Source organism: Triticum urartu, chromosome 5A, assembly GCF_056163025.1.
Source record: "Triticum urartu cultivar PI428250 chromosome 5A, HENAU_Tu73, whole genome shotgun sequence".
Classification (NCBI taxonomy): domain Eukaryota; kingdom Viridiplantae; phylum Streptophyta; class Magnoliopsida; order Poales; family Poaceae; genus Triticum; species Triticum urartu.
Window position 1 is genome coordinate 562,383,385 of NC_141877.1, and position 25,047 is coordinate 562,408,431.

The window sequence follows — 25,047 nt, forward strand, 5'->3', positions numbered from 1 at the left end:
CGACTTCTGACAGAATTACAATAGACTTCTAACGGTTCGACTTCGCTTTAGACTCCATTGACACAAATTGGACCATACCACATTATGCACAGCCGTGCACAAGTTCATGCTTGTTCCGCAGCCTGCGCGCTCTGTCCACAATCCGACGAGGTTGCAGCGCTCGCCAATACAGAAGGTGAATGACGATGACGTTCAAATCCCCGCTGATGTAGCTCCCCAGGGTGCAGTCATTGTGTAGTAGTGGCTTCCCGGAAAAGAAGAGACATTGTTGGGATGGGGGAATCCCCTCCTCCTTGTGAATATTCGCCTTGACATCCTTAATCGTGTCTCTAATGCTAACGGCAGGAAAAATGGTCTTGCCAGTCAGCATCTTGATGTGAATCACACTATTCCTTGCGATGTACGGGACAAGGAGAAGCCCGCACTCCCACAACTTATGAATATTGCAGTCCGACAGGGTACGGTGATTCTCGAGCTGCTTGCCGGCATAGATGAGGGGAAAAGGTGTGGTGGCACCCGGGACTCCCGGCACCCCCTTATCAGCCCGTCCAGTCACTCTGAGATTCGAGCTGGGGTCTGTCTAGGATCAGATAATTTGCAGCACCCTGAAGCTTTGTCAACCCATTTGCCTCACAGCGGTAGCAGAGAAGTTTGGCGCATGGCAGGGATATAGGACCGAGCAGTAGATGTCTGTCTATGACCAGCCTACCCCCGATAGGTACGGCACTACAGTCACTGTTCTTGATGGGAAGAAAGGAAAGGAGAGAGAGAGAGCATCCACATTTCTTGTCCCGGGATTTTGGTGTCTTTCACTTGTGAGAGAGGCCATGAGAGTGAGAGGGGAGGAGAGAGAGGACGCTGTTTTGTCAGAGAGAGAGAGAGAGGTGCCATGAAAGAAAGAAAACAAGGGAGAGAAGTGGTGTGTGTCAGAGAAAAAATGGAGCAGAGAGGGGTGATGCGAGAGAGGGAGACGGGAAAAAAGGTATTTTGTATTCTATAGGCAATGGGTTCATCGGGAAGTGACATGTGCTGTGGAATCTCCTACTAGTAATCTACAGGGACCTACGAAAGGCCTAGCTCTCGCTGTTACTCCCTCCGTTCCAAATTACTTGTCGCTTAAATGGATGTATCTAGCACTAAAATAGTGTTAGATTCATCCACTTGAGCGATAAGTAATTCAGAGTACTATTCAACTAGGCCTGCAAAAACAAACAACGTTGCAGTCCGTGCCACAGATCACCAGGTCTCCTGCCATCTACAAACGGTGGTGATAAGCGGGAGTCTGGACACCCGGGTCCTAAAAAGCCGGTCTCTAGATGAGGCGCTGCATGTACGAAGGAATGCCCACCTGATCATAAACCATCGCCTTGACATCCTCGATAGTATCTGAACTCAAAACCGCAAGATCAATGATCTCGCCGGTCAGCTGCTTGACTTTCAGATGCAGGAAAGGGAAAGGGACAAGCTCAAAGGTGCAGAAAGTCTCAATGTTGTAATCTGCAAGGGTGCGGCCATCCTTCAGCCGCTTGCCCGCAAAGATGAGACCCTGCTCATCCCAAGGAACGTCCTCCTGACTCTGAATCATCGCCTTCACATGCTTGATGGTATCTGAACTCTTAACCGCATTGCCAGTCCGCGTCTTGACAGATATACGCATGTGAAGGACAAGCTGCAGGGTGCTCAGATTCTTAATGTTGTAATCTGCCAGGGTGCCGCCATGCACCAGCTTCTTGCCAGCAAAGATAAGACCCTGCATGTCTAGATCGTGATCACGCATTTTAGCCTCGACATCCTCGATCTTATTTGAACTCTTGACCTTAAGAGGGTTTTCTAGAAAAGGAGGATGACCCCCGGCCTCTGCATCTGGGCGATGCATATGGCCACTTTATTAATTATTCTCACAAGACCTTACAAAGTCATACAATAGTAAGACTAAAGCCGCCGTCTAAGCAACAAACTGTCGCTACATCTATCCAGTTGATGAAGGGACGCAGATAGCCTGGGCCTAATACCAAACAGACATCGCAGCCAAGCCTAACATCTAAGACTTAAGACCCCAACCTAGCCACTTGCCGGGTTTGGGGCACACACTAGTCCGGCGTGCTCTCAGAGGCCGCCGCCGCCAACTGCCATCGCTCCATCTTCAGAACTGTACTGATGCATCAACCTTGCTCGGCCCAGCTATCATCGACGCCACCACGACGCCCAACGACACCTCCTCCCTGTGCGCAAACAGCTGTACACGTCGCGGTCGCCACTGATACACCACAGTGCCATGCTGCCACGTACCACCAGCCGACACAACTTGAAGCCCTTGAAGGATCTGTCGTGCGTAGCACCTGCCGACCAGGCATGACCAAGCGTAGCACCTATCGGTCAGGCATGACTTGACATCTCCATCGAAGCTCCGTGCAAGACGAAGCCGCTCCACCTCCTGCCTCTGACTTCCAGCGCTGCTCCATAAAACGACGCTCCCAAGAGAGAAACGACACCGCAGTGCCGTCATCGTCCGGTCTGGAACACCAGATCCTAGGGTTTCCCCCGGAGCAATACAAGTGGGTCGACGGAAGTCACATGACGATGCCTTCATCAAGGTAACGATGTGGAACGCCGCCATCGCCTGCCGTCGACCCGGTTTTCACCGGCAACTACGTCTCCCCGACTCGCAGCTGGTGCCAGATGACGGATCCCGAGATCCGAACACCCAGCCTCAGGCCGACCACCTCTGACGGAAGAGATGACCACCACCGCCGGCTGCACCGCTCAGAACAGATTTGATCGGAGGTGCCGCCGACGAGACCACCAGGCCCTCCATGCCGCCGTCGCCGATCTAAAGACAGCATGCACGCCACCGCAACCAAGCTGGCCGCCGCCAACCGCAGCCGCAGCCGCCGCCGCCCGAAGGGCCATCCGCAGCACCAGCAGCCCTGGCCTGCCGCGCCAAGCTGTCGCCGTCCGAGGACGGGCCGGCCTCCGCCGCCTGCCGCAGATCCCAGATCGGTCGCGCTATCCGACGCCTTGGGGTCCGCCCCACCCTGGAGACACGCGAGAGAGGAGATCCCCCGCCACCGTCGTCGGCCTCCGGGCTTAGCCCGGCGGCGTCTTCCGGTGGTGGCGGAGGAAGGGGAGGAGGGAGTTTGCGGCGGCGGCGGCTAAGTTTTTGACCTTAAGAGTGTACGTCCTACTATTTGTGGTCTTGACAAAGACATGCATCTGTTGAACAAGCATACGAAACATGAGCTATTTTTAGACAAAGAGCATCCGTTAAAGCCACCAAACACAAATTCCATCAAATTGGTAGAACCAAGAACCAAAATCCACTCATAAGCCACAACAAATCGACAGATTTTATGGGGTTAACAATATCAGTTGCATGGGTAAGAAATCTAGTTCAGATCAGAACAACTAGGGACGTTTACACTACACATGGACTAAGAATGAATGATCAACATGAATATTAGGACTATCTTTGATTATCCTGTTATACTTTTTCATAAACAAATAAAAAAATCAAGGATCTAACACAAAATTGCGAAGCTAAAACACACACATGCAAAATTGCAAGCAATCCAGTATCTCACACAAAATTGATAGATAGATGAGGACAAACTACTCAAGAGAAAATACAACAGATCATGTCTCTTCTTATAGATAGGAACAGAAGACGAACTATTTTGACAACCTCCATCTAATAATTCCTAAGGTCTGATCCATCATATGAGATCAGCCACATATTTTACGAGTTGCCCCTCCAAATTAATCCACAGATAGCAAATACATCAGGAAGAAGTTCACTTTTCTACCCTGGCCTGAAGTGTAGGGTTTGTCCACTTAATGCCCAAAGTATTTTTTTGGGGCCCATTTTACTCATTCTAAGGATATGTACGTGGTCACCGCACCCCTCAAACCGGTATTTGTCAGCGGTATGCGTATCAGTACCCACACAGAGGAAGATGTGGGTAATTCAGAGAGGTGCAAGAGAATGACAGAGGAACAAGATAACTCGTCAGGATTTTCTGTGATTAATAATGTTCAAATGTGATATTACGTCAAAAAACCAGACATAGTGGATGAAGTATTCATACTTAGATGGAGTAAATGGACAACAATAATACTTTGGTGCACTTGGAAAATAATAAAAAGGGCCTTTTCCACCTAAGTAGTATTATCCAATACTTTCTAGATGTCATGCATATCATGAGTTTGTATGCCACTAGTATCATCAACAACTGTATTATGATTTAGAATATCTTGTAACATATAAGCATTAACAACAACGTGTTATGATATAAAACATCGTCCCATAATACATTATTATCCAGCACAAAATGTCAATGATTTATAAAGTTTCTCAGATCAGTCATTGTCCATAAACAAGACAGTAAAAGGCAATGCTAAGTGCTGAACAGGTACAAGAAAATTTGGAGGTGATATAATTCTGCAAGGCATATATCATTGTGCAAAAAAAAAAAACTCAGATAGCAGATGCAGAACATGAAGACATAGGTTTACTCAATTCTACTCCCTCCATTCCAAATTACTCGTCGTGGTTTTAGTTCAAATTTGAACTAAAACCACGATGAGTAATTTGGAATGGAGGGAGTAGATAAGAAGGCACTACAAGATTGTTGAGCAGGAGATTAACCAATGAAGTTCACTAGAACTTGAGGAGATTAGCAACAAGAATGTAGATCTGGGATGCACAGCGTAAAGATGGAGTTGGGGTGGGAAATAGTGAGTGAAGGGAGACTCACTGTGCGATGTCCAAAACAGTGTCTGCCGGACTTGCATCGCCGAATAGAAGCTATATGCATTCCAATGATATCCCTCCTGCGCTTTTTACTAGTCTCCTGTTACAGAACATACTCATTAGCACTCTCCACAAGAGCATTACGATGGTCCTATATAGATACCAGATGGCAGATACGAGTATCATATAAAGGCAAACCTAATATATACACTTTATTCTTGGTCGTGTTTCCAGCAGCACATAGCTGATGCATGCATCCAACAAAGAATTTGGACGCTCATGTCCTTTCAGCACAAACTTACAGTGGCACATATAAGAAAGCAATCATTGGACTATAAAGAAAAACTAGTTATTCTACTATATATATTAGAAAATTAGCACAACGTCAGTTGACCATCACACAGCATGAGATGAAACAACCAAACTGACATAAGTGAATTTAGAAAAATAACCATTTCAATGTTAAAATTTTATCATGCAAATTTACATACTCCCTCCGTTTCTAAATATAAGTCTTTGTAGAGATTCCACTATTGATCACATACGGATGTATATAGATACATTTTAAAGTATGATTCACTCATTTTGCTCTGTATGTAATCCATAGTGAAATCTCCCCAAAGACTTATATTTAGGAACGGAGGGAGTAGTAAACAAAATATTGTCCATTGACTATATGTGGCAAGACATGATCACGACACAAATAACACTCAAAGGATACTACACTTGGAAATGGCGTACTTACATTTGATAAGGAAGAGGCACACTTGCGTTTCAGGCTAGTGATCTCAGGTTGGCGATTTTTGAGTTCTTGGATTTCATCATCTTTCTCCTTCACCAAGGAGCGCATCTCCTTTAGCTTATCCTCTAAAATCACTATCTTGTTTCCATAATCAACAACTTCTGCTTCCATCATGTGATTCTCCTTTACAAGCTTTTGCGTTGCTTCAGTAGCTTGTGTTGCCGCAGTTCCTTGTCCTTAAGAAGCATAGCATAGTCCAGCAACTCCTGCTCCTTTATATTGAACTGACTCCAAACAAAATCCTTTACAGCAAGTAATCCGATGTTTTCTGCACGGAGTTTTTCAATAACTTCATCTTTCTCCTTCAGCAAGGAACCCATTTCATGTAGCTTCTGTTGAGCCACGAGAGCTTCTGCTTGGAGTCTGCCAATCTCATTGTCCTTGTTTTGGGCTGCGACGTGCATCGCCTGTACATTTTGCTGATGCTTCTTCGCTTCTTCAATAGCCTGTGCTGCCTCTAGTTTCTTGTTCTCAAAGAGCGCGTTGTCCTTTTCCATGGTCCTCAACTGGTTCAAAAGAACATCTTTTACGGAATAAACATCCTTATCCTTCTTCGACAACAGGGTCTCAAAAGCTCCTTTTAGTTTTCTAAGGTTTGCTCTCAACACTTTTACACTGTGCTCATGATCCCCAAGCTCTAGGCGATCTTGAACCTCCTTCAGTTTTGATTAACATTAAGAGAGCCAACAAAGAATTAGGGAAGTCGATGAGATGCACAAGCTGGAGTGCAAGCTTTTGACCAATGCATCTGATTTCTCGGCAAGTACATTACCTTAGATTCAGTGTTACGGAGGGCAAGAAGACCTCTACAAGCTCTGACATCCTCCAAGTCACCCTCGTGGAGTTCTACATCGAACGCACAAGGCATCGATATCAGTAGCAACATAAATTCCTTTCTAAATGAGGAAGCTAACACAAATTGCAATGTAACGTGTAGGTAAAATCTGTACAAAGTAACATATTCACACCGGTCAAAATGCAAAAGATGGTCGACATAAAGACAAACATAATAAGAAATCAATAAGATTGTTGCTGCAACTTCGTTAAGAGAATATTTCTTTCCAACTTCACAGTGTACTAACTGAGCCTTTATTTTGGAGCTACACAATAGCAAGAGCTCCCAGTGACAGATCTTCGCCACTGACATTTATATACGATGCTCCAAAACATGAAAGCACATGCTGCTAATTGCTAAAACTACGGACAAGAGTCGGGCAACTCTGCTTTTCTTGACGATCTGTACAGATTCGAGTACGTTGTTGTCTACAACGCCGGCTGAACAAGTAGGCAACCGAGGTGCGAGGGGGCTCCCCCTTTTGACCCCTTGGCAGATCTTGAGTATCACGGGCACATACGCTGGGCAATACATCATGCATGGTTTCATGGACATCAAGATGAAGGAGTGGGCGGAACCTAATGACCCGCAACATCGTCAATTTGCCATCGTGCCCAGTTTGGTTGTCTCCATTATTGGAGGCTCTAGTGACATCGGTTGTGTTAGTATCATTGCATTGGTAGATACATTGTTCCCATCATGGCGTCGAACGTATAAAATACGACATCATGATATATATCGCTAATCATCCGGAATAATGTGTGACTCATGATATTCATCGCTAAACATCCATTTTTGTTATCATGCATTCTTTCGATAAAAGGGGCCACACAACCTAAGACGGGTCTTTTTCTCATACATCATGGCATGATGCGTGGCATACTTGCACGATGAGCAAACTAAAATTAATGAAACATGCATGGTGACATTATGAGTCAGTAATTGCATATTAAGTGAATTGAGTTACAGTAGAGATCAAGTATTTATGTACATATGATTTGCAGCGTTTATTTCAAAGCTCTTAGAAAAAGGGAACCCAATGTTCAAAAAAAAAAGAAAAAGAAAAAGAAAAAGGGAACCCACCGGACAGAGAGGGCTGACCGTCGGATTTCAATCCAACGGTCCCGACGGACCACAGAGAAAAGAAGCAGGGGGGACGAAACAGCCAAGCAGGTTGGGGAAAAAGAAATGAAAGCAGAGCTAATGGCAGAGGGCTGGAGAACATAGCAAAACCCTAGTCGCCACGCCACCGCCCGCCGCCCGATTCCGATGGACTTCGCGGAGCTGGAGGCCGTGGAGGGCCTCCGCTGGCCGTGGCACTCGTGGCCGCCGACGCCCTCCGCCGCGGAGGCGCTGGTCGTCCCCACCGCGGTGCTCTGCACGCCGCTCCACCCGACGGCGCCCGACCTGCTCCCGATCCTCCCCTACCCGCCCCTCCGCTGCGCCTCCCCGGCCTGCGCCGCGGCCCTCAACCCCTTCTCCCGCGTCCACCACGCCTCCGCGCGCTGGTCCTGCTCCTTCTGCGGCTCCAATGCCAACCCCTACCCGCGCCACATCTCCCCCGATTCGATCCCCGCCGAGCTATTCCCCACCCACTCCAGCGTCGAGTACACGCTTCCCCCGGACCCTGCCGAGGTGGGGGGTGGCGCCCCGCCCGCAATCGTGTTCGTCGTGGACGCGGCCACCGCGGGGGACGAGCTCGCCGCGCTCAAGGCGGAGCTGCTCAGGGTCGTGCAGGGGCTGCCTGAGAGGGTCAGGGTGGCGCTCGTCACGTTCTCGGCGTCGGTGTGGGTGCACGATCTCGGCTTCGAGGGCTGCGCCAGGGTGGTCGTGTTCAATGGGGAGCGTGAGCTCGAGTCGGACAAGGTCGGTGAATTCTAATTTGAGATGTGATCCTACTATCCTGGGGTGTTGCTTACTTACATTATATGCTTATTATTGGTGAAACATATCAGTGCACTGTGCAAGCTGTATAGTCAGTAGGAATCACATTTAGTCCACTGTTTTTGCCTGGAGTATATGGTGAGAAAAGAACAGTTTCTGATTCCAAGCATTGCGCATATTGACTTAAACCTTCCACATCAATGGGGATCTTACCTTGGCTAAAAGACCTAGCTTCCCCGAATGTCCTGTTTCATAAACCGCTTATAAACAAGGCTTATGGGGCCACAAGCCCCCCCCCCCCCCCCCCCCCCCCCTGGAACGGGCCATAGCTTTGGTTTCTGAATTCCAAGTTGAATGAACATTGTACATTGTAAATTAAGGCTCTCAGTTTGCGGTTGCTGAACTTTTATATATAATCTGCTGTGAGTAGTAGCCATGAAATCACAAAAAGTTGGTTAAACATAGGGTATGACCTTAAAGTTTTACTCTGCAGCCTTGTTATATACGAATGCAGTTTTTTTTTTGTCTTCTAAGATTGTTCTTGTCAGATGTTTGACTCAAGAGTTTCTGCATTTGGGCCTCTAGGCTAGTAACACGCATATGCTCATGTCCATTAAACTAAGGTGAGTCTGGCCCCTTTTTGTAAATGAGAATAAAAAAATTTAAACCTGAACAGCAAGATGGGACTTTCAGTATCTAAGCACTTAAGCAGTGACTTACTGGAAATTATTTCCTGGATGGCGAATGATTGTTTGTTTCACATCTGTTATTCAATTGGGTCAGTCACAGACTCACTGCTAACGTCATTAACTGATCTCTTACGATAACTGATTTACTTTGTATAATTTATCGTGGTTTCTGTGTATCTAAGAGGCTTTCTTGTATGTTTCAGATACAGCAACTTCTAGGTGTTCGACATTCACGATACAACAAGTTGGCTACACTGAAACCCACTGAAGCGCAGAGATTTTTGTTGCCTGTTTCTGAATGTGAATTTAGCATTACATCTGCAATAGAGGACCTGAGTTCTATGTCTGCTTGCCCACGGGGGCATCGCCCATTAAGGGCTACTGGCGCTGCTATTTCCACAGCTGTTGCTCTTCTGGAAAGTTGCTGCTCACCTTACACTGGTGGCCGAATCATGGTTTTTACATCTGGTCCCACGACAGTGGGTCCAGGACTTGTGGTGGAAACCGATCTCGGGAAGGCAATTCGTTCACATCGTGACATTTTCAATGGCAATGTGCCTCTTGTTGAAAAAGCCCAGGATTTCTATAAGAAGGTTGCCAAGAGATTGACAGACAGTGCATTAGTTCTTGATCTTTTGGCTTGCTCTCTTGATCAGATTGGAGCTGCAGAGCTTAGGTATCCAGTTGAAGTGTCTGGGGGCTTAATGGTGCTTACAGAGTCATTTGAGTCTGAACAGTTCAAAAGCTGTTTAAGGCAAACCTTCAAGCGTGAGGGTACTGATTACCTTAACATGAACTTTAATGCAACGATTGAGGTAGTGACATCAAAGGAGGTCAAGATTTGTGGTGCCCTTGGTCCTTGCATCTCCCTTCACAGACAAAACAGCTCGGTTAGTCATAAAGAAATTGGTGAGGGTGGGACAAATTATTGGAGAATGAGTACATTGAACAGCAAAACCTGTATTGCTTTCTTCTTCCGAGCTGATTGTAGCCGTGATACCGATCCCCCAACTGTCTTCTTTATTCAGTTCATGACAAGATACCGACATGGTGATGGTAGCAATCGCCTAAGGGTAACGACTGTTGCGAGAAGATGGGCTGGACCTCGATCTCCAGAAATTGCTGCAGGGTTTGATCAGGAAGCTGCTGCAGCAGTTATGGCCAGGCTTGCTGTTCACAGAGCAGAGACATACCATGTTAGAGATGTAATACGATGGCTTGACAAGATGCTTATTCGCTTCACTGCTAAGTTCGGAAACTATGTCCCTGAAGATCCATCTACATTTCGCTTGTCCACTAATTTCTCCCTGTATCCGCAGTTCATGTACTACCTGCGAAGGTCACAGTTCATTGATGTTGGCAACAGCTCTCCTGATGAAACTGCTTTCTTCCGGTTGATGTTGAATAGGGAGGGAGTTGTGGGATCCCTGATCATGATCCAGCCAACTTTATTCCAGTACTCATTTGATGGACCACCTATCCCTGTGCTGCTAGATGTCAGCTCCATCTCTCCTGATGTCATTTTGCTATTTGATTCGTACTTCTATATAGTGATTCATTATGGCTCGAAGATTGCTCAGTGGAGGAAACTTGGCTATCATAAAGACCCAAATCATGAGAACTTACGGAAGCTGCTTGAAGCACCAGAAGTTGATGCAGAGGCACTATTGGCAGACCGTTTTCCAGTGCCAAAACTCATAAAATGTGATCAGCATGGGAGCCAGGCCAGGTTTTTACTAGCCCGATTGAATCCATCTGTGACACAGAAATCACAGCTTTCTGAAGGATCTGAAGTCATATTCACCGACGATGTTTGTCTGCAAGTTTTTATTGAACACTTGCAGGAGTTGGCTGTTCAGGGTTAGCGACGCATGGACCTGCCCATGGTTCCGCTATCTCAGTTGGGCCCATCTCAGATCCTGAAGATACGGCTTTCTGATAGATGGAATGTCATATTCACGGGTGGTGTTTACTTGCAAGTTTTATTGAACGCTTGCAGTAACTGGCTGTACAGGATGAACGAGTCCATGTGGAATTAGTTACATGTTATTTCTGGCCGTATGTTATCTTGAAAATATTGCCAGAGCTCTACTGCCTGGAGGAATGAGATCTCCTTGATTTGTACATTTGCTCCAGCTCCAGTTTGATGTAAGCCAGTTACCTTTTAATTTTTGTATAGACTGATGTTATTAATCTTTACCCCCCATGAGCGTTGAGATGCCTCTGGTTACATTTGATATGCAGTAAATCACTCTACCATTCTTGTTTTAGTTATGCGGTAGGATAGTGACCATATTTTAAGGAATTAATGTCTAGATGCTACTCCCTCCGATCCAAAATAAGCGTCACAGTTTTGAACTAAGGTTAGTTCAACCTTGGTTCAAAACTGCGACACTTATTATGGATTGGAGGGAGTATTTTATAGGCATCCGCATAATACATCCTTTCAGCAGTTCATTTCTATTACGCAAACAGTGACATGTAGATGCCTCTGATCGTCTTCACACAACATCTGCATATTCCTTTTGAGGATGTGATTGCACAGCTGTGTGATTCCAATTGTATGTGACATCTTGCAGACCAACCATGATACATGCATCCTATATAAACATTTCCCTGCCATAAATGCATGATGAATAGACTATGTTTGATTAGCTTATGCAATGTACTTAGCCCTGTTATCACCACAACCCTGGCAGAGCAAGGAAGCTTCTTGCTATGATCGTACCCATCATTCCTCAAGACCCAACCTTCTCAATAACTCAATGACAGATAGGCTAAGTTATAGTAATGGATTTCCCATCACCAAGCACATGGCTTGTTCCCCTCCACTTGACCACGCACAGATTACAAAAATAGTGTGCTTATAATTAACAAACAGGTTAACTTACAAGATACCATAATAATAATAGTCTCATTGATGCCCTTTACTTAACAATCACACATACTTAATTGACAACAGTAGAATAAAATCACCAAGTAGATTCTGGGACACATGGTAGGGAACATCACATAACACCAATCCAGCTACACACAGATAGATTATTGCTTCTGGTCCACCAACAAATTAAACATGGCAACTCTCCCTTCTTTTAATCCAGCTAATAATTGAAAACATTATATATCTAAGAAACCATAGCACACTGCAAGAACACCATCCTTGTGGCATCATAGTCTTCCTCTTACTGCCCCATCTTTAGCTCTTGTTCTTGTACTTGTCCTTGGCCCTTGGTGCTGAAACAAAAAAGTCCCATGGGGGTTAGAATTAAGATATAACTCTTGAATTTCTAAGAGAATTTTGGCTGAAGAAACTGACCAAGACCGATGGCTTCGGACCCCTTCATGATCCTCAAGCGTTTGCATGAAGCAACAAACATCCTGCAGGGTAATTTATCATCAGCCGACGAAAGAAACTGGAGCGTGGACCTCGCTTAATTGCATTCTAAGCACGGGGTCGTAAATACGGGAGTAGATAAGGGGGCGCAGGAGTGAAGTAGCATACTCCCATGGGACGTCTCCAACAAGCATCCAGTCTCCATCCTTGTCTTCGTAAGTAGTAACAACATCTGAACCGTTCACTGCCTCAACCATCTTCCCCTCATTCCCTGGAAAAAAATAGTTGATGATTGTGGCACTCGTTGATTCAAACTAAGCTCCCTCCATACCAGTCGAGGCAAAATCATTAACATGAGTTGATAATATGCTCTTGCAGGTTCTGATGCCGACGGTGACGGATCTTACCAGTTGCGGTGAAGGTGCTGAACATCTTCTGCAGAGCAATGGAGAGGTCCTTGTAGGTGTTGTACATCTTGAGATCCACCTTGCGCAGGTAGGGCGCGCCGTCCATGCTCACCTTGACAAAGTTGGAGCCGTTGGCACCAGCAGCAGCGGCAGCAGCAGGCTGCTGCTTCTCGGTCTCCTCCTCCTTCTTGATCTTCACCGACTGGACGGTCATGGCGTTCCTGCGGTACGACCGGACTGGTGGCCAACCCACGGCCTGTGCCCTGGTCGACGCATAACAAGCGAAATTAGCCACAAATTTTACATTTACCACTTGCAAATCAGTTCGTAACATAATCTAGTTCCAAGTCCAACCCACTGGTGCTGTAAAAACAAATAAGATTCTCCATTGCAATTGTAGCTGGAGGTTCCATCCATCTCGATCACGCACGTTACTATATTCCTTCCGGCAGCCAGCTCCGTTTAACTAATCTATGTACGCCTGTGGCAACTTTATGGTAGTAAGTAGTACTACTATCATTATGGTGTATAATGAAAACGGCACCAACTTTAGCCAAACGCCACATGAATCATGGCCAGCATGATTATCCACAGCCTCAATCATCTATCTTCTACAGATTAAACATGTCTTCGTTTCCAGAACGGAGAATGAAACTGCTAATAACGCTTCCTTTTTGCAGTGGAATCTGCCAAGAAATGGAAAGTGTATGCAACATCATTTTCTTGCCCTCTCTGACATGTACCGGCTGCCGCACAAAGCAGGCATCAAGTGCGCATATGTTATGGTTCGGAAAGGCGTTAATAATTCGCGTCGGCGCTTTGGAGGCGACAAACAACACACAGCGGATGGTGTCGCCTTGCGCGCTTTCTGCCATGGGATCTCCTTTGTGGATATTTTGCCCTACTTAAAGCGTTTGCCCATTTGCATGTCATGTTTTATTCAACATCCTGTAAGTATATAACGAATCCAAACTCGAGAAAACTAGTTTATAATGGGGAAAAAGATTAAAGGCCTGCACATGCTCGAGCTCTACATATGTCTAACTATGTCTATATTTGTGGATCTTTAGCTAAACAACCAGAATGAAAAGAAGAAGGAAAGGAGATAATTAATCAGGTTCCATGCATAGAATCTATACTAGAGAAAACTTACACATGTTCAAACTCTACATATGTCTAATTATGTCTGCACTTAGTATGGATCTTTTGCTAAACAACCAGAATGGAAAGAAAAGGAAAGGAGATAATCAGGTTCCATTCGTAGAAGCTAGAAAAATCAAATTAACAAAACCAACAACCTACCATAATAAGTTGAAAATGATTATGCGTGATAAAGGAAGCATATGCAGGCATACTTGGGAGCAGGTGGCTTCTCGGGGTCGGCGGCCGCGGCCTCAGCGGGCCTCTTGGCCTTGTCGGCGGCCGGCTCCGGCTTGCCGGCAGAGTCTTCCTGCATGCCGCCGGTGGGCAGCGTGAGCTTCAAGTCAATGGTGTCCTCATAGCCCCTCTTCCCGGCCTTGGCCGCCTCGGCGCCGCCCCCGGGCAGCCCGAGCCTGAGCTCCGTCCCGACGTCGACGTCGGCGCCAGCCATCGGCTCCGGCGGAGCAGCTGGTCGGCTAGCTAGCCCGTGCTTGGGTCTCCCACCTTGGACACCTCCACGCGAGCTACTCGAGCAGCTGCTGATCTCTTGGCTTCTCTTTCTCTCTCCGTGTATGCAAGATGGCTTGTGATTAGGAGATGGAGGTGGTGGAAGAGAGAGAGGAAGCAAGAACTGGGTGGGGGTGCGTATATATAGAGGGAAGAGAAAGAGAGAGGAGAGATGAAGTGGTGAATGCTCTGCTGGTAGGGTGGTAGAGAGAGAAAGCTGTGGGGTTACTAGAACAACAGTTAGTTAGAGCATGAGTGAGCCTACTTGGAGGTTGGAGCCAATAATTTTTGTTTCCATGTTTCCCCGGCTTGGATTGTCTGCTCAACGACTGATGCAAGCATAGGTGTTGCCGTGTTGCCAGTTAGCACGGTGTGGAGGCCTACCAACTTGGATCCAGTGCTATGAAATGTCAACAGGGTGGTGAATGTTGTAGGCCAACAAATAAGTGGTTTGCTACTTGCTAGTAGTATAATTTATTAGTGGGTCGAAATATAATTAGTCACCAGCTAAATTCCCCAAGGGAGATGAGCTGCAGGGTGCTGGTGTCCAGCTATCCATTGCCACAGTGTTTAGCTCTTTGTGGCCTATGAGTTTTAGTCCATGCATTTAAGGATTATTTTTGGATCCAGGATCAATTGCAAAATTGCATGAGTTCATGTCTCATGATTTGAAGGCTCAAATTAATACGAGTTGTTGCAGTTATCACATATACTGATTCTTACTTGGTTTCTTAAGGTACTACTATTTCTTGCTTTGCTTGAACTTGTTTTTTTTAAGGTACTGCTTATGAAAATCGGGTGAAACCCTTTCATCTAATTTTTGTTGGTTGTGTGCTTGAACTTGTGTACTTTATTTATCTAGAGCATCAATGGGAGTGATGCTAAAGTGATGGCAAGAAGTAATTTTGTCACAAAATGAGGAAAATTACAATTTTGTGTCACTACCTGGTAGATAGAGACATTGCTCCTTGATACTTACCCTGTCCGTTTTACAATTTTGCGTCACTACCTGGTAGATGGAGATATTGCTCCTTGATACTTACCCTGTCCGTTCATATCTTTTATAAAGTTTTCTGTCGGCTGCAATATGGTTCGTAGATTATTTCTGTAAAAAAAAGTTGTGCTGAAAGGAAATAAAGAAGTTATAAGCGTGTGTTACTATCTGATAGATAGATGATGAATCAAGTGGAACACGTGAATTTATTCTCACAAAGACAACCACCATGTTTAGACAAAGGACAAGTAACCAAAACAAGGGCCAAGAAGAAAAGAGATTGTGCACAATTCACTCAACTTTCAAATCCTTGAGCTTTACCATCAGTGTCATCAACAAAGGGATTAGTTCGAGAATCCTAAAATTATTCTATTTTTTTAAATCATGGAGCAATGATGTAATGGTTGGATACATGGCTTTTTTTAGCATGCCTCTCGAGGCGGTAACACACCCACTACTTTTCACAACTAATTCTGCGGTAGATAACACAAACGGGCCATTTTAGGCATAACATGGCCGCAACCTAGACATGTGTGAAATATGTGCGGTACCACGTTTACTTTGTGTGAGCGGCAACGATGAAGCAATGCTTTGTTTTAGTAATGTGTGTTAGCGGGCGAGTCTTGATCAGCTTTCATCTTCTCACCCATGGATTAAAAGTAAGTATTTGTAATAATTAGTCGTGAAAAGTCTGCTATGATGTACGGTGACCTTCTAAACTATATTTTGGCTAACCAAAGCGGCTGAACAAACGTGGTCACCATATCTCGACTTGTGTGGTGTGTACCTTACCTCACGCGGCCACCGCCCCCTCCTAGCTCTTCTCCAGAAATCTTAGGGTTCCTCCGTCTTCCGTCGGCGCCGCCACCTGTTCGCCTCGTCTCTGATGCCCTTAGGGCCATGGGGCATGCTGAATCATGATCCTTGCTGGCGGGAGTGCTTCGTTTTTTGATTTTTTTTTTTGAGTTTTGTTAGGGTTTGTGCTCCGCTCAGGAAGGTGAGGCGACGGCTGTTCCTTGAAGATGGCATAAGATTCTCACCGCCTAGCCCCGTTTCAGTGGTGCGTCTAGCATCGTCGATTGGTGCATGGAGGTGTGTCTTCGGTGGATCTATCTTTGATGGGTGTGCTCGGATATGGTCATCTTTCGTCTACGTTTGTGTTTCTTCGGGTTGTGTCCTTCCGATCTACGCTACTCTTTATCGGCGGTTGTTACTATTCTGGTGCGCTGGTCCTATGGGGCCTCAGCACAAATGACTTCCTGACTGTCTACTATAACAAATGTTGCCCGACTTCTGTGAGGGGGGCGCTGATGATGGCGTGTCTTCGGTTCGGTTCAGTGCTTTTAGTCGTCGCTAGGTGGCCTACGGATCTGGATGTATTTTTTTATTATTTCTGGTGTTGATTGTACTGTCATAATCAAAGATGAATAGATTGAAAGTTTACTTAAAAAATGTGGTCACAAATAAACTCATCATCCAAACCGCAATGCACCAATTGTGTAACACTCACTCACATATACTGCTATGCTTATTTTTAGAATACATATATACTGCTGTTTGTGTAGCCTTTGTGGCCCGTGATGAGCAACGAAATGAAGCAGAAGGGTACCGTAAAAAAAAACAGAAGGGTACCGGGTACCTGGTACGCGTGCAGGGTTGGCGGGACGCAGACGATCCAGGGCCAGCCCGTCCGCGGCGCCGGTGCCGGTGCCGGTGCAGGGAAGCGGCAGCGGAGCGAAGCCATACGGGGCCAGGCCGGGAGCCGAAACGTGGCGCCGGGATGAGCTGGCCACCGCCGGTTTTGCCGCTGCGTGCCGGTTGGTCGTGACGCGCCTCATGGCGTCACCCTTCTTCTCCCCGGAGCCCCAGCTAATTTTCACCGCGGGTGGGCCCGCCCCGTGGGCCCGGTGGGCCGCGATGCGTGTTGTGGCCCCGGCCCTCCTCGTTCCCGATCCCCGGGGCCCACGTCGCGGCAGGATACATCGCCTTCTCCTGTTCCGGCCGGACCCCACGTCACAGGCAACGAACTGGACACGGAAATTTCTCGGAGTTGGTTCGTGCTGATTTTCATTCATGACCGGAGGCGGCGGTGAAAACCGGGCCGAGTTAAAAAAAAGCCGGAAAGAAAAAAGCTGGGCGATGCGTGCCTTCGGGCGAGCGTGGAGCGGCTTTTGGGATCCCTGGGGCGGCGGGGCCCGCGTGCCGGGAGGGGTGGGGGCAGGTCAACTCAGGTGTCGGCCCCACGGCCCCGCGTGCATGTGGCGGATGCCATGCGATGCGATGCGAGCGAGCGAGCACTGTGAACGGATTCCCGGCGCCACGCGACCACACCTTTTCTGTATACCATATACTAATCCCGGCCGATGAGATTAGATTAGATTAGTTTTTGTTTTGGGCTTAGCCGCAGCATGACAGCGCATGATTTCTTGGCCACCAATCATTCCCCGGCCACCAATCGAGTTTCACTGGTGGTGGCAGCTGAATTAGTTAATTATAAGTTATAGAATATGCTTACATTATCATCGCTGCACAACGGAACAGAGCCAGCTAGGTAATTAGTTACCCGAATGGGCATGCACCTGGCCTGGATCTAGTTACGTTTAGGAAACTCGGCGGAGAATCTAAGCAGATGGTGCACATCAAGGCTGGGTAGACGTACGTGGATGCAATGCGCCGGGTGATGCAAACAAGCGTCTTCCAGCCTAGAAATACTCCTGGCGGCGTGCACAGGGAGAAGCAGGGCAGAATGCGCAAGAGACAAGTTCAATTACCGCTGGATTTGATTCACTGTCGATCAGTGTATCAACAACAGCTTAGTTAGTTAGGCCTCGGCGTGGCGTGACGTCATACATGCAGCACCAACGGTCCAGTAGCAATAGATAGAGTGGTGGAGCAAATAAGTAGAGGAGAGAAGTGCATGCTGGACGGATCGATGATACCAGCAGAGAGCAGGCCCTTGTGAACGAGCTTTGTACACGATTCAGATAAGGTACTAGGGGTATAAAATAGACGAGGTAGACGATGGGCATTGGTACGTACGCATATATGCACGGTAGTACGTTGGTGCCCGCGGACGGACGGACGGCCGGCCGGGTATAACGGGGAGGAGATGGCGCATGCATGCATGTGGGGTGGGTGCGGGTGTGTCGCCGGCGCGCTGAACCCATGCCCATGTGCCCCGGGCCGGTGCACCCCACCGTCCGGCCCTCCCACGAACTCTCCTCCTGCCTGCCCGTGCATATGCGGGTATCAGGGTATGTACACAGCTCTCCATTCCATTTCCATCGGGCCATATGCGCTGCGCCCCTAGACGCCTAAATGTTCACCGATCCCGACACATCGACTTTCGCTCGAACTGTCTGTTTGTACGTAGCTAGGGACCCTGAGCTGCCCTGGTCGACGAGCTCATCTGACTCACTAGGCTATTACCCGGCAATTTTGACAATTTTGACCTTGGGACGAAATCAATTCACGAAATGAACTGTCCGTGAAACTATTTTACAGCACTGACCCTTTTGTGTAGCGCCCGCCACGCAGGCGCCACACCCTACGGTGCAACGCCCAGCTCTGGGGCGTTGCACGCCTGTCCATCGTGGCAGCCCTTGGGCCCGCACCCAGTAGTGCAGCGCCTCCAAGCTAGGCGCCACACATGTAATGTGCAGCGCCCGGCCCGTAGACGCTGCACTGTGACTTATCCAGCGGCTTGGCCCCCCTCCCCCACTCCCCCCACCCCACACACCCCAACCCAAGCTTTGCCCCCTCTCCCACTCTCTCCCCCTCTCAAATCCTCTCCCAAATCTTGCAAATTTGAAGAATTTGTCCGTGGATTTCGAAGTCATACCCTCCCTCAAGGTAATCTTCTCCGATCCCCTTGTTTTGATCCAAGTAATGCTATTTGGGGAAACCCTAGTTCTGTTTGGATCTAGAGATTTGCATGGAGATGTGAAATCTTTGTTTGCCAATTTCCTATGATTAGGCTTTGTTAGTATGTTAGGGTTATTCTTATGGGTGTTCTTATGTTGGTGCTAGGGTTATGGTTAGGGTTAGAGTTATTGTTTGGGTTATGGTTAGGGTTAGGGTTGTTGTTTGATATATATATTAGGGTTTGTATTCCGTGTTAATCCTTAAATTAGTACTCATGGAAGCAATGTTACGTTGTGTTGTTTGAATGCTTATAGGGATGGAAAGAACATGTGTGTTTGTTCGTCATGGGGACAAAGACGCCTTCTTGAAAGGCAATATTGAACCGGATCCGGATGAGCTTGATATGGTGTTTGATAGTAGTCCTAGCTATGCGGAGCTCTTGTAATAAGTAAGGAAAGATTTGAATTGGATGGACCCTAGTGATATCGTTGAGTTGGAGGGAAGGCATAATGTAGGTTTTGGAATGCACATCCGTTGGAAGACAATGCGTATCAACTCGGAGCAACGTTGGGTTGCATACAAGGAAATGGTGGCCGATTCACTTGACAAGGCTCTTGAGTTATTTGCAACGAAGAAGGTTGATTCAAATTTGCATTTGGACTTGAACCGAAAACCCTCCCCTTTGGTTGCTAGTAGCCCCCCACCCTTGAAGCGAGATGAAATTGTTGAACCTCTTTTGACCCAAGAAGTGAGGCCAACATTGAGCCCGTTTACAAACAACCAAGATGAAGCTTTGCAAGAGGACAATGATGAGTATGCGGACGATGACAATGAAGTTGATCTCCATGAAAACAATGTGGGTGATCTTGACAAATATCATTTGCAAGAGACAATGGACCATTCCATCCCTTTTTCCCGTGCATACGCATCGGATTCGGATGACGAAGGTCCCGATGAACAAGTTGATGAGGGGGTTCACGGTGAAGGAGGCCGAAGCTTTCGAGAAGGTATTCAGTCAGGATCACAAGACACCATTGTTCAAGGATGTTAGTCTCGCGGATGAAGCCGTTGTGGATAGTGGCAAATCTATATCTCTTGGGGTTAGGACAAGCTCTCACCGTGATTTGGGAGACGGCAAGAACTGGATTGCTAAAGGTCTAAGTTCGAAACCTTCTTGGAATTGAAGATGTGGCTCGACAACTACTCGGTTACGCATTATCGTCCACACAAGGTGGTGCACTCGGACGTCAATGTGCGCTACACGGTTGCATGTGCATGTGAAGATGAAATATGTCCGTGGATTGTGCGTGCAAGACCATGGAAAGGAGGTCCCGCTTGGCACGTAGTGAGTTGTGTGCCAACTCACATGTGCCGAGGCAAAAGGGTGGATGGCAAGATTGTGTCCCAAGACCACAGACAACTCACGTCCGAGTTCATCGCTTACAGGCTCTCCAACTCAATATCCACACTTCCAACAATGAGCGTTCAACATGTCATTGACCTTGTGAAAGCCATCTTTCATTACAAGGTGAAGTATGGCAATGCATGGAAGGCGAAGCAAGCCGCATTTAAGATGTTGTATGGTACTTGGGAGGAAGCATACAACCGAATCCCTAGGTTGTTGTTAGCCATGGCCGCCACAAACCCGGGCATGGTTCATGTTGTCGAGCCTCATGGGCACCAAACAACGGTTTATGAAGGAAAGAAAGTCCGAGTATTTGGCCCTGCATTTTGGGCATTCGAGCAATGCGTGAGGGCTTTCGAACACTGTAGGCCGGTCATCGCCATTGATGGCACGTTCTTGACCGGACAATACAAGGGCACCTTGTTGGTTGCGATAGCAAGTGATGCCAATAACCGGGTGTTGCCATTGGCATTTGCTTTGGTTGAGGTGGAGAACAATGACAACTGGGAGTGGTTTTTGCGTCTTTTGAGGATGAAGGTGTTACCCGCTCAAAGGAAAATTTGTGTCATATCGGATCTGCATGCAGGAATTCTTAACGCGGTGGAGATTGACATTCCCGGGCATGCTCCGTTGCACCATCGATAGTGCATGAGGCACTTTTGTTCGAACTTCTATAGGGCATGTGGCCTTAAGGAGTTGGCCGATGATCTTCAAGATTGTTGTCTTGCTTTCTCCGAGAAGCGGTTCGCCACTTTGTTGAACAAATTGCTCGCACACAAAAAACTTGATCACGGGGATCAAGACTTTATGAATAGGCACATTCAACACCGGAACAAGTGGGCACGTGCTTTTGATGAAGATGGCCGGAGATACGGTCAAATGACAAGCAATATGGCCGAATGCTTCAATAGGGTGCTCAAAGGTGCACGTGGATTACCCGTGACGGCAATAGTTCAATACACATTTGACAAGATGAATGCGTACTTTCTAAAGTACTCGATGGAAACTGATGCACAGATAGTGGGTGAGAACCCGCGCAAGTACAAGTACAAGTTCCCACCCAAGGTTGATGAATGGTTAGAATTTCAATCACGAAAGGCGGACTCAGAAGAAGCTATATTATATGACAACGAAGAGTGGAAGTATGAAGTGAAAGAGCCAGGAGGAACCACAAACGATGGCCGGCAACATGGAGGTCGGGCTTTCAAGGTGTCTTTAACACAATGTGATTGCTCTTGCGGGAGGCCATTGTTGCTTCATCTCCCATGCTCACATTTGTATACCGCAAGTCGCGTTAGAAATGTGGACATCAATCACCCACGCACCATGAGGGAGTTGGAGTACTCAATCATGATGGTCAAGAAAACATGGGCTCCCCGCTTTCACCCATACTTTGACCAATCACAATGGCCGGAGTACCATGGAGTTCAACTATGGCCGGATCCGGAGTTGAAGGTTGTTAAACGGGGTAGACGTAAAACAAAGCGTCTTAGAGGCGACATGGACGGATGGGGCCATGGTGGCCGCCGCGAAGCGGGAAACGATCAATTCCAAGAGCCTCGTGAGAGCTCCCGTTGTGGGGAATGCAAAGGTCATGGACACAACAAAAGAAAATGTACGAAACCAAGGAAAAGGTCCAAGAAAAATGATGCAAGCACTAGCCAACAAGGAGCTACACAAGGGAGCCAACCAAGTGGTAGCTAACAAGTGCCAAGCCAACCAAGAGGTAGCCAACAAGTGCGAAGGCAACAGCGTGGTAGCCAACAAGCGCCAAGGCAACCAAGTGGGAGCCAACCTAGTGGTAGCCAACAAGTGCCAAGGCAACCAAGTGGGAGCCAACCTAGTGGTAGCCAACAAGTGCCAAGCCAACCAAGTGGGAGCCAACCTAGTGGTAGCCAACAAGTGCCAAGCCAACCAAGTGGTAGCCAACAAGTGCCAAGCCAACCAAGTGTTAGTCAAAGAGGATCTAGGCAACAAAGAGGTCAGCAACTAGGACTTACAAGAGGCCGTGGTGGTGGTAGTCTAGGCCGTGGTGGTGGTAGAGCTCATGGTGGTGGTGTTGGCCGTGGTGATGGTCTTGGCCGTGGTGATGGTCTTGGCCTTGGTGATGGACTTGGCCGTGGTGATGGACAAGGGCAAGGTCGTTATAGAGGAATGTTTGGATACCTCGATGGACCATTTCCGTATGTTGCTCACTAACTATAATGTTTCAAATGTTCTTGTTTTTCATATGTTCTTCTTTTTCATATGTTCTTCTTTTACATGTGCTTCCATTTGTTTTTATTGTCTTTACTAACCATTATGTTTCACTCATTGTAGGTATGGCGGCTTCCCAACCCAACAAACCAACAATGAAGGAGGATGGCGAAGATGAGATGGCGGGATGGTGGGAGAAGGCTGCGAAGAAGCTTAGAGAGGAGGATGCAGCCAAGCTAAAGAAGAAGAAGGAAGAGGAGCTTGAGGAGAAGAGGAAGGCAAAAGAGAGAGCGTCAAATGCGATGCGCGCTAGGGAGCAAGCATTGGTGAGGAAATGTGAGGAGGCACAGAAGAAGCGTCAAAAGGATTTTGAAGAAGGAACCATGAAGCTTTGGGCAATTGCAGCTGAAAAAAAGAGAGAGGAAGGATAAGATATTCATGGAGAGGGTGGTTAAGGAGGCCCACCTCATAAGGAAAAGGGAGGAGGAAGAGGAAGAAGAGAGTAAGAAGAAGAAGGGAAAGGGGCCTTGCTCTACGCAATAGAGCTATGTCATCTTCAACTTGCTTGTGGACGATAATCGTGTTATCCTCTAAACTATGCTCTTCGATTTGGTTGTGAACTACTATGTGTCATGAACTACTATCTCTCCTCTTCGATTTGGTTGTGAACTACTATGTGTCATGAACTACTACCTGTCCTCCTCGATTTGGTTGTGATCTACTATGTGTCGTGAAGTACTATGTATTATGAACTAGTATGTGTCGTGAAGTACTTTGTGCATATGTTGTGTTCACAGTTCTTTGCTTGCTATGTGTCGTGAACTACTATCTCTCCTCATCGGAATATGTGTGCATGTGCCAAAATTTTTGCTAAGTATAAGTGCAACGCCTAGCTCCAGGGCATTGCACTGTACAGTGTGGCGCCTCGAAGCTAGGCGTTGCAGCGGCTGTAGGTTGCAAACACTTTGTTTGCTCTCTGCTTAGCTCAGCCCAGGAGTGCAACGCCTCAGTGCTAGGCATCACACTGTATAGTGCAGCGCCTAGCGCTGAGGCGTTGCACCCTTGGGTTGAGCTAAACAGAGAGCAAACAAAGTGTTTGCAACCTACAGCCGCTGCAGCGCCTAGCTTCGAGGCGCCACACTGTACAGTGCAACGCCTAGCTCTCGGGCGTTGCACTGTACAGTGTGGCGCCTCCAAACTAGGCGTTGCAGTGGCTGTAGCTTGCAAACAAAGTACTTGCTCTCTGCTTAGCTCAGCCCAGGCATGCAACGCTTCAGGGCTAGGCGCTGCACTATACAGTGTGACGCCCCGCACTGAGGCGTTGCACCCTTGGGCTGAGCTAAGCAGAGAGCAAACACTTTGTTTGCAAGCTACAGCCACTGCAGCGCCTAGCGTGGAGGCGTCACACTGTACAGTGCAACGCCCCCTAGCTAGGTGTTGCACTGTACAGTGTGGCGCCTCCGCGCTAGGCGCTGCAGCGGCTGTAGCTTGCAAACACTTTGTTTGCTCTCTGCTTAGCTCAGCCCAAGGGTGCAACGCCTCAGCGCTAGGCGCTGCACTGTACAGTGTGACGCCTAGCACTGAGGCGTTGCATTCTTGGGCTGAGCTAAGCAGAGAGCAAACACTTTGTTTGAAAGCTACAGCCTGAACTCTAAAGGGTTACCAAAACTATCCATGTTCCATACGGCTCCCATATCACCTGCAAAATGGAATAGAATGCAAAATTGATATCGACTTGCAATAGAAGCATCATAATCACTTATGCAATGTCAATTCACCTGCTCAGGCGTGATCGCGTCAAGCTCGCTCTGGTACAACTTGTACATGACCGAGGGATCATCTGTCGTCTCATTTAACACATCCCACTTGTAAGCCCAAGTGGGTAGCCGTAGTAGGTCGCCTTTGTCGTCCCAATCATCGTACTTCACCTTCTTCGGACGTCCAACCGGCAAACTCTCCCAGCTCCATATGGAAAGTGCGAGCAAACAACCACTAATACCTCCAGATGACCTACAACAGGCTTCGTCCAACTGCACATAAAAGAGAACATGGTTCAATTAAGAGCAAGATCGCATTCATAATGTAGCAATGAAGTGAAAAGGAAACAACTTCATACCTCTCTATACAAGTAAGCCAGTGTCGCGGAACCCCAACTCCAATTGCTATCGAAGACGGTCAACGCCTTCAGCCACATCCATGGAGCATTGTTGCCTATGCCATCAGCAAACATAGTCCTGGAT

General features: G+C 47.3%; 3 protein-coding genes and 2 pseudogenes across 3 annotated transcripts; 2 read left to right on the top strand and 3 right to left on the bottom strand.

Annotated features, from left to right (window-relative positions):
• Positions 1-82: 82 nt before the first annotated feature.
• On the bottom strand, positions 83-3,213 carry LOC147972888 (polyubiquitin-like). The gene is made up of 3 exons (XM_087524490.1): positions 3,166-3,213; positions 1,323-1,816; positions 83-497 (listed from the first exon to the last, which is right to left on the bottom strand). The coding sequence occupies exons 1-3, from the start codon at positions 3,211-3,213 to the stop codon at positions 83-85; spliced, it is 957 nt and encodes a 318-aa protein (XP_087380616.1).
• Positions 3,214-4,657: 1,444 nt separating this feature from the next.
• Positions 4,658-6,420, bottom strand: LOC147972889 (uncharacterized; annotated as a pseudogene).
• Positions 6,421-7,548: 1,128 nt separating this feature from the next.
• Positions 7,549-11,159, top strand: LOC125529311 (Sec23/Sec24 protein transport family protein). The gene is made up of 2 exons (XM_087521726.1): positions 7,549-8,253; positions 9,164-11,159. Exons 1-2 carry the CDS (start codon positions 7,657-7,659, stop codon positions 10,823-10,825), a joined length of 2,259 nt encoding a protein of 752 aa, XP_087377852.1. The 5' UTR covers positions 7,549-7,656; the 3' UTR covers positions 10,826-11,159.
• A 648-nt stretch (positions 11,160-11,807) lies between these two features.
• On the bottom strand, positions 11,808-14,478 carry LOC125529310 (auxin-responsive protein IAA13). The gene is made up of 5 exons (XM_048693726.2): positions 14,057-14,478; positions 12,702-12,964; positions 12,463-12,565; positions 12,277-12,338; positions 11,808-12,194 (listed from the first exon to the last, which is right to left on the bottom strand). The coding sequence occupies exons 1-5, from the start codon at positions 14,290-14,292 to the stop codon at positions 12,157-12,159; spliced, it is 702 nt and encodes a 233-aa protein (XP_048549683.2). The 5' UTR covers positions 14,293-14,478; the 3' UTR covers positions 11,808-12,156.
• Positions 14,479-22,693: 8,215 nt separating this feature from the next.
• On the top strand, positions 22,694-23,464 carry LOC147972890 (uncharacterized; annotated as a pseudogene).
• Positions 23,465-25,047: the final 1,583 nt, after the last annotated feature.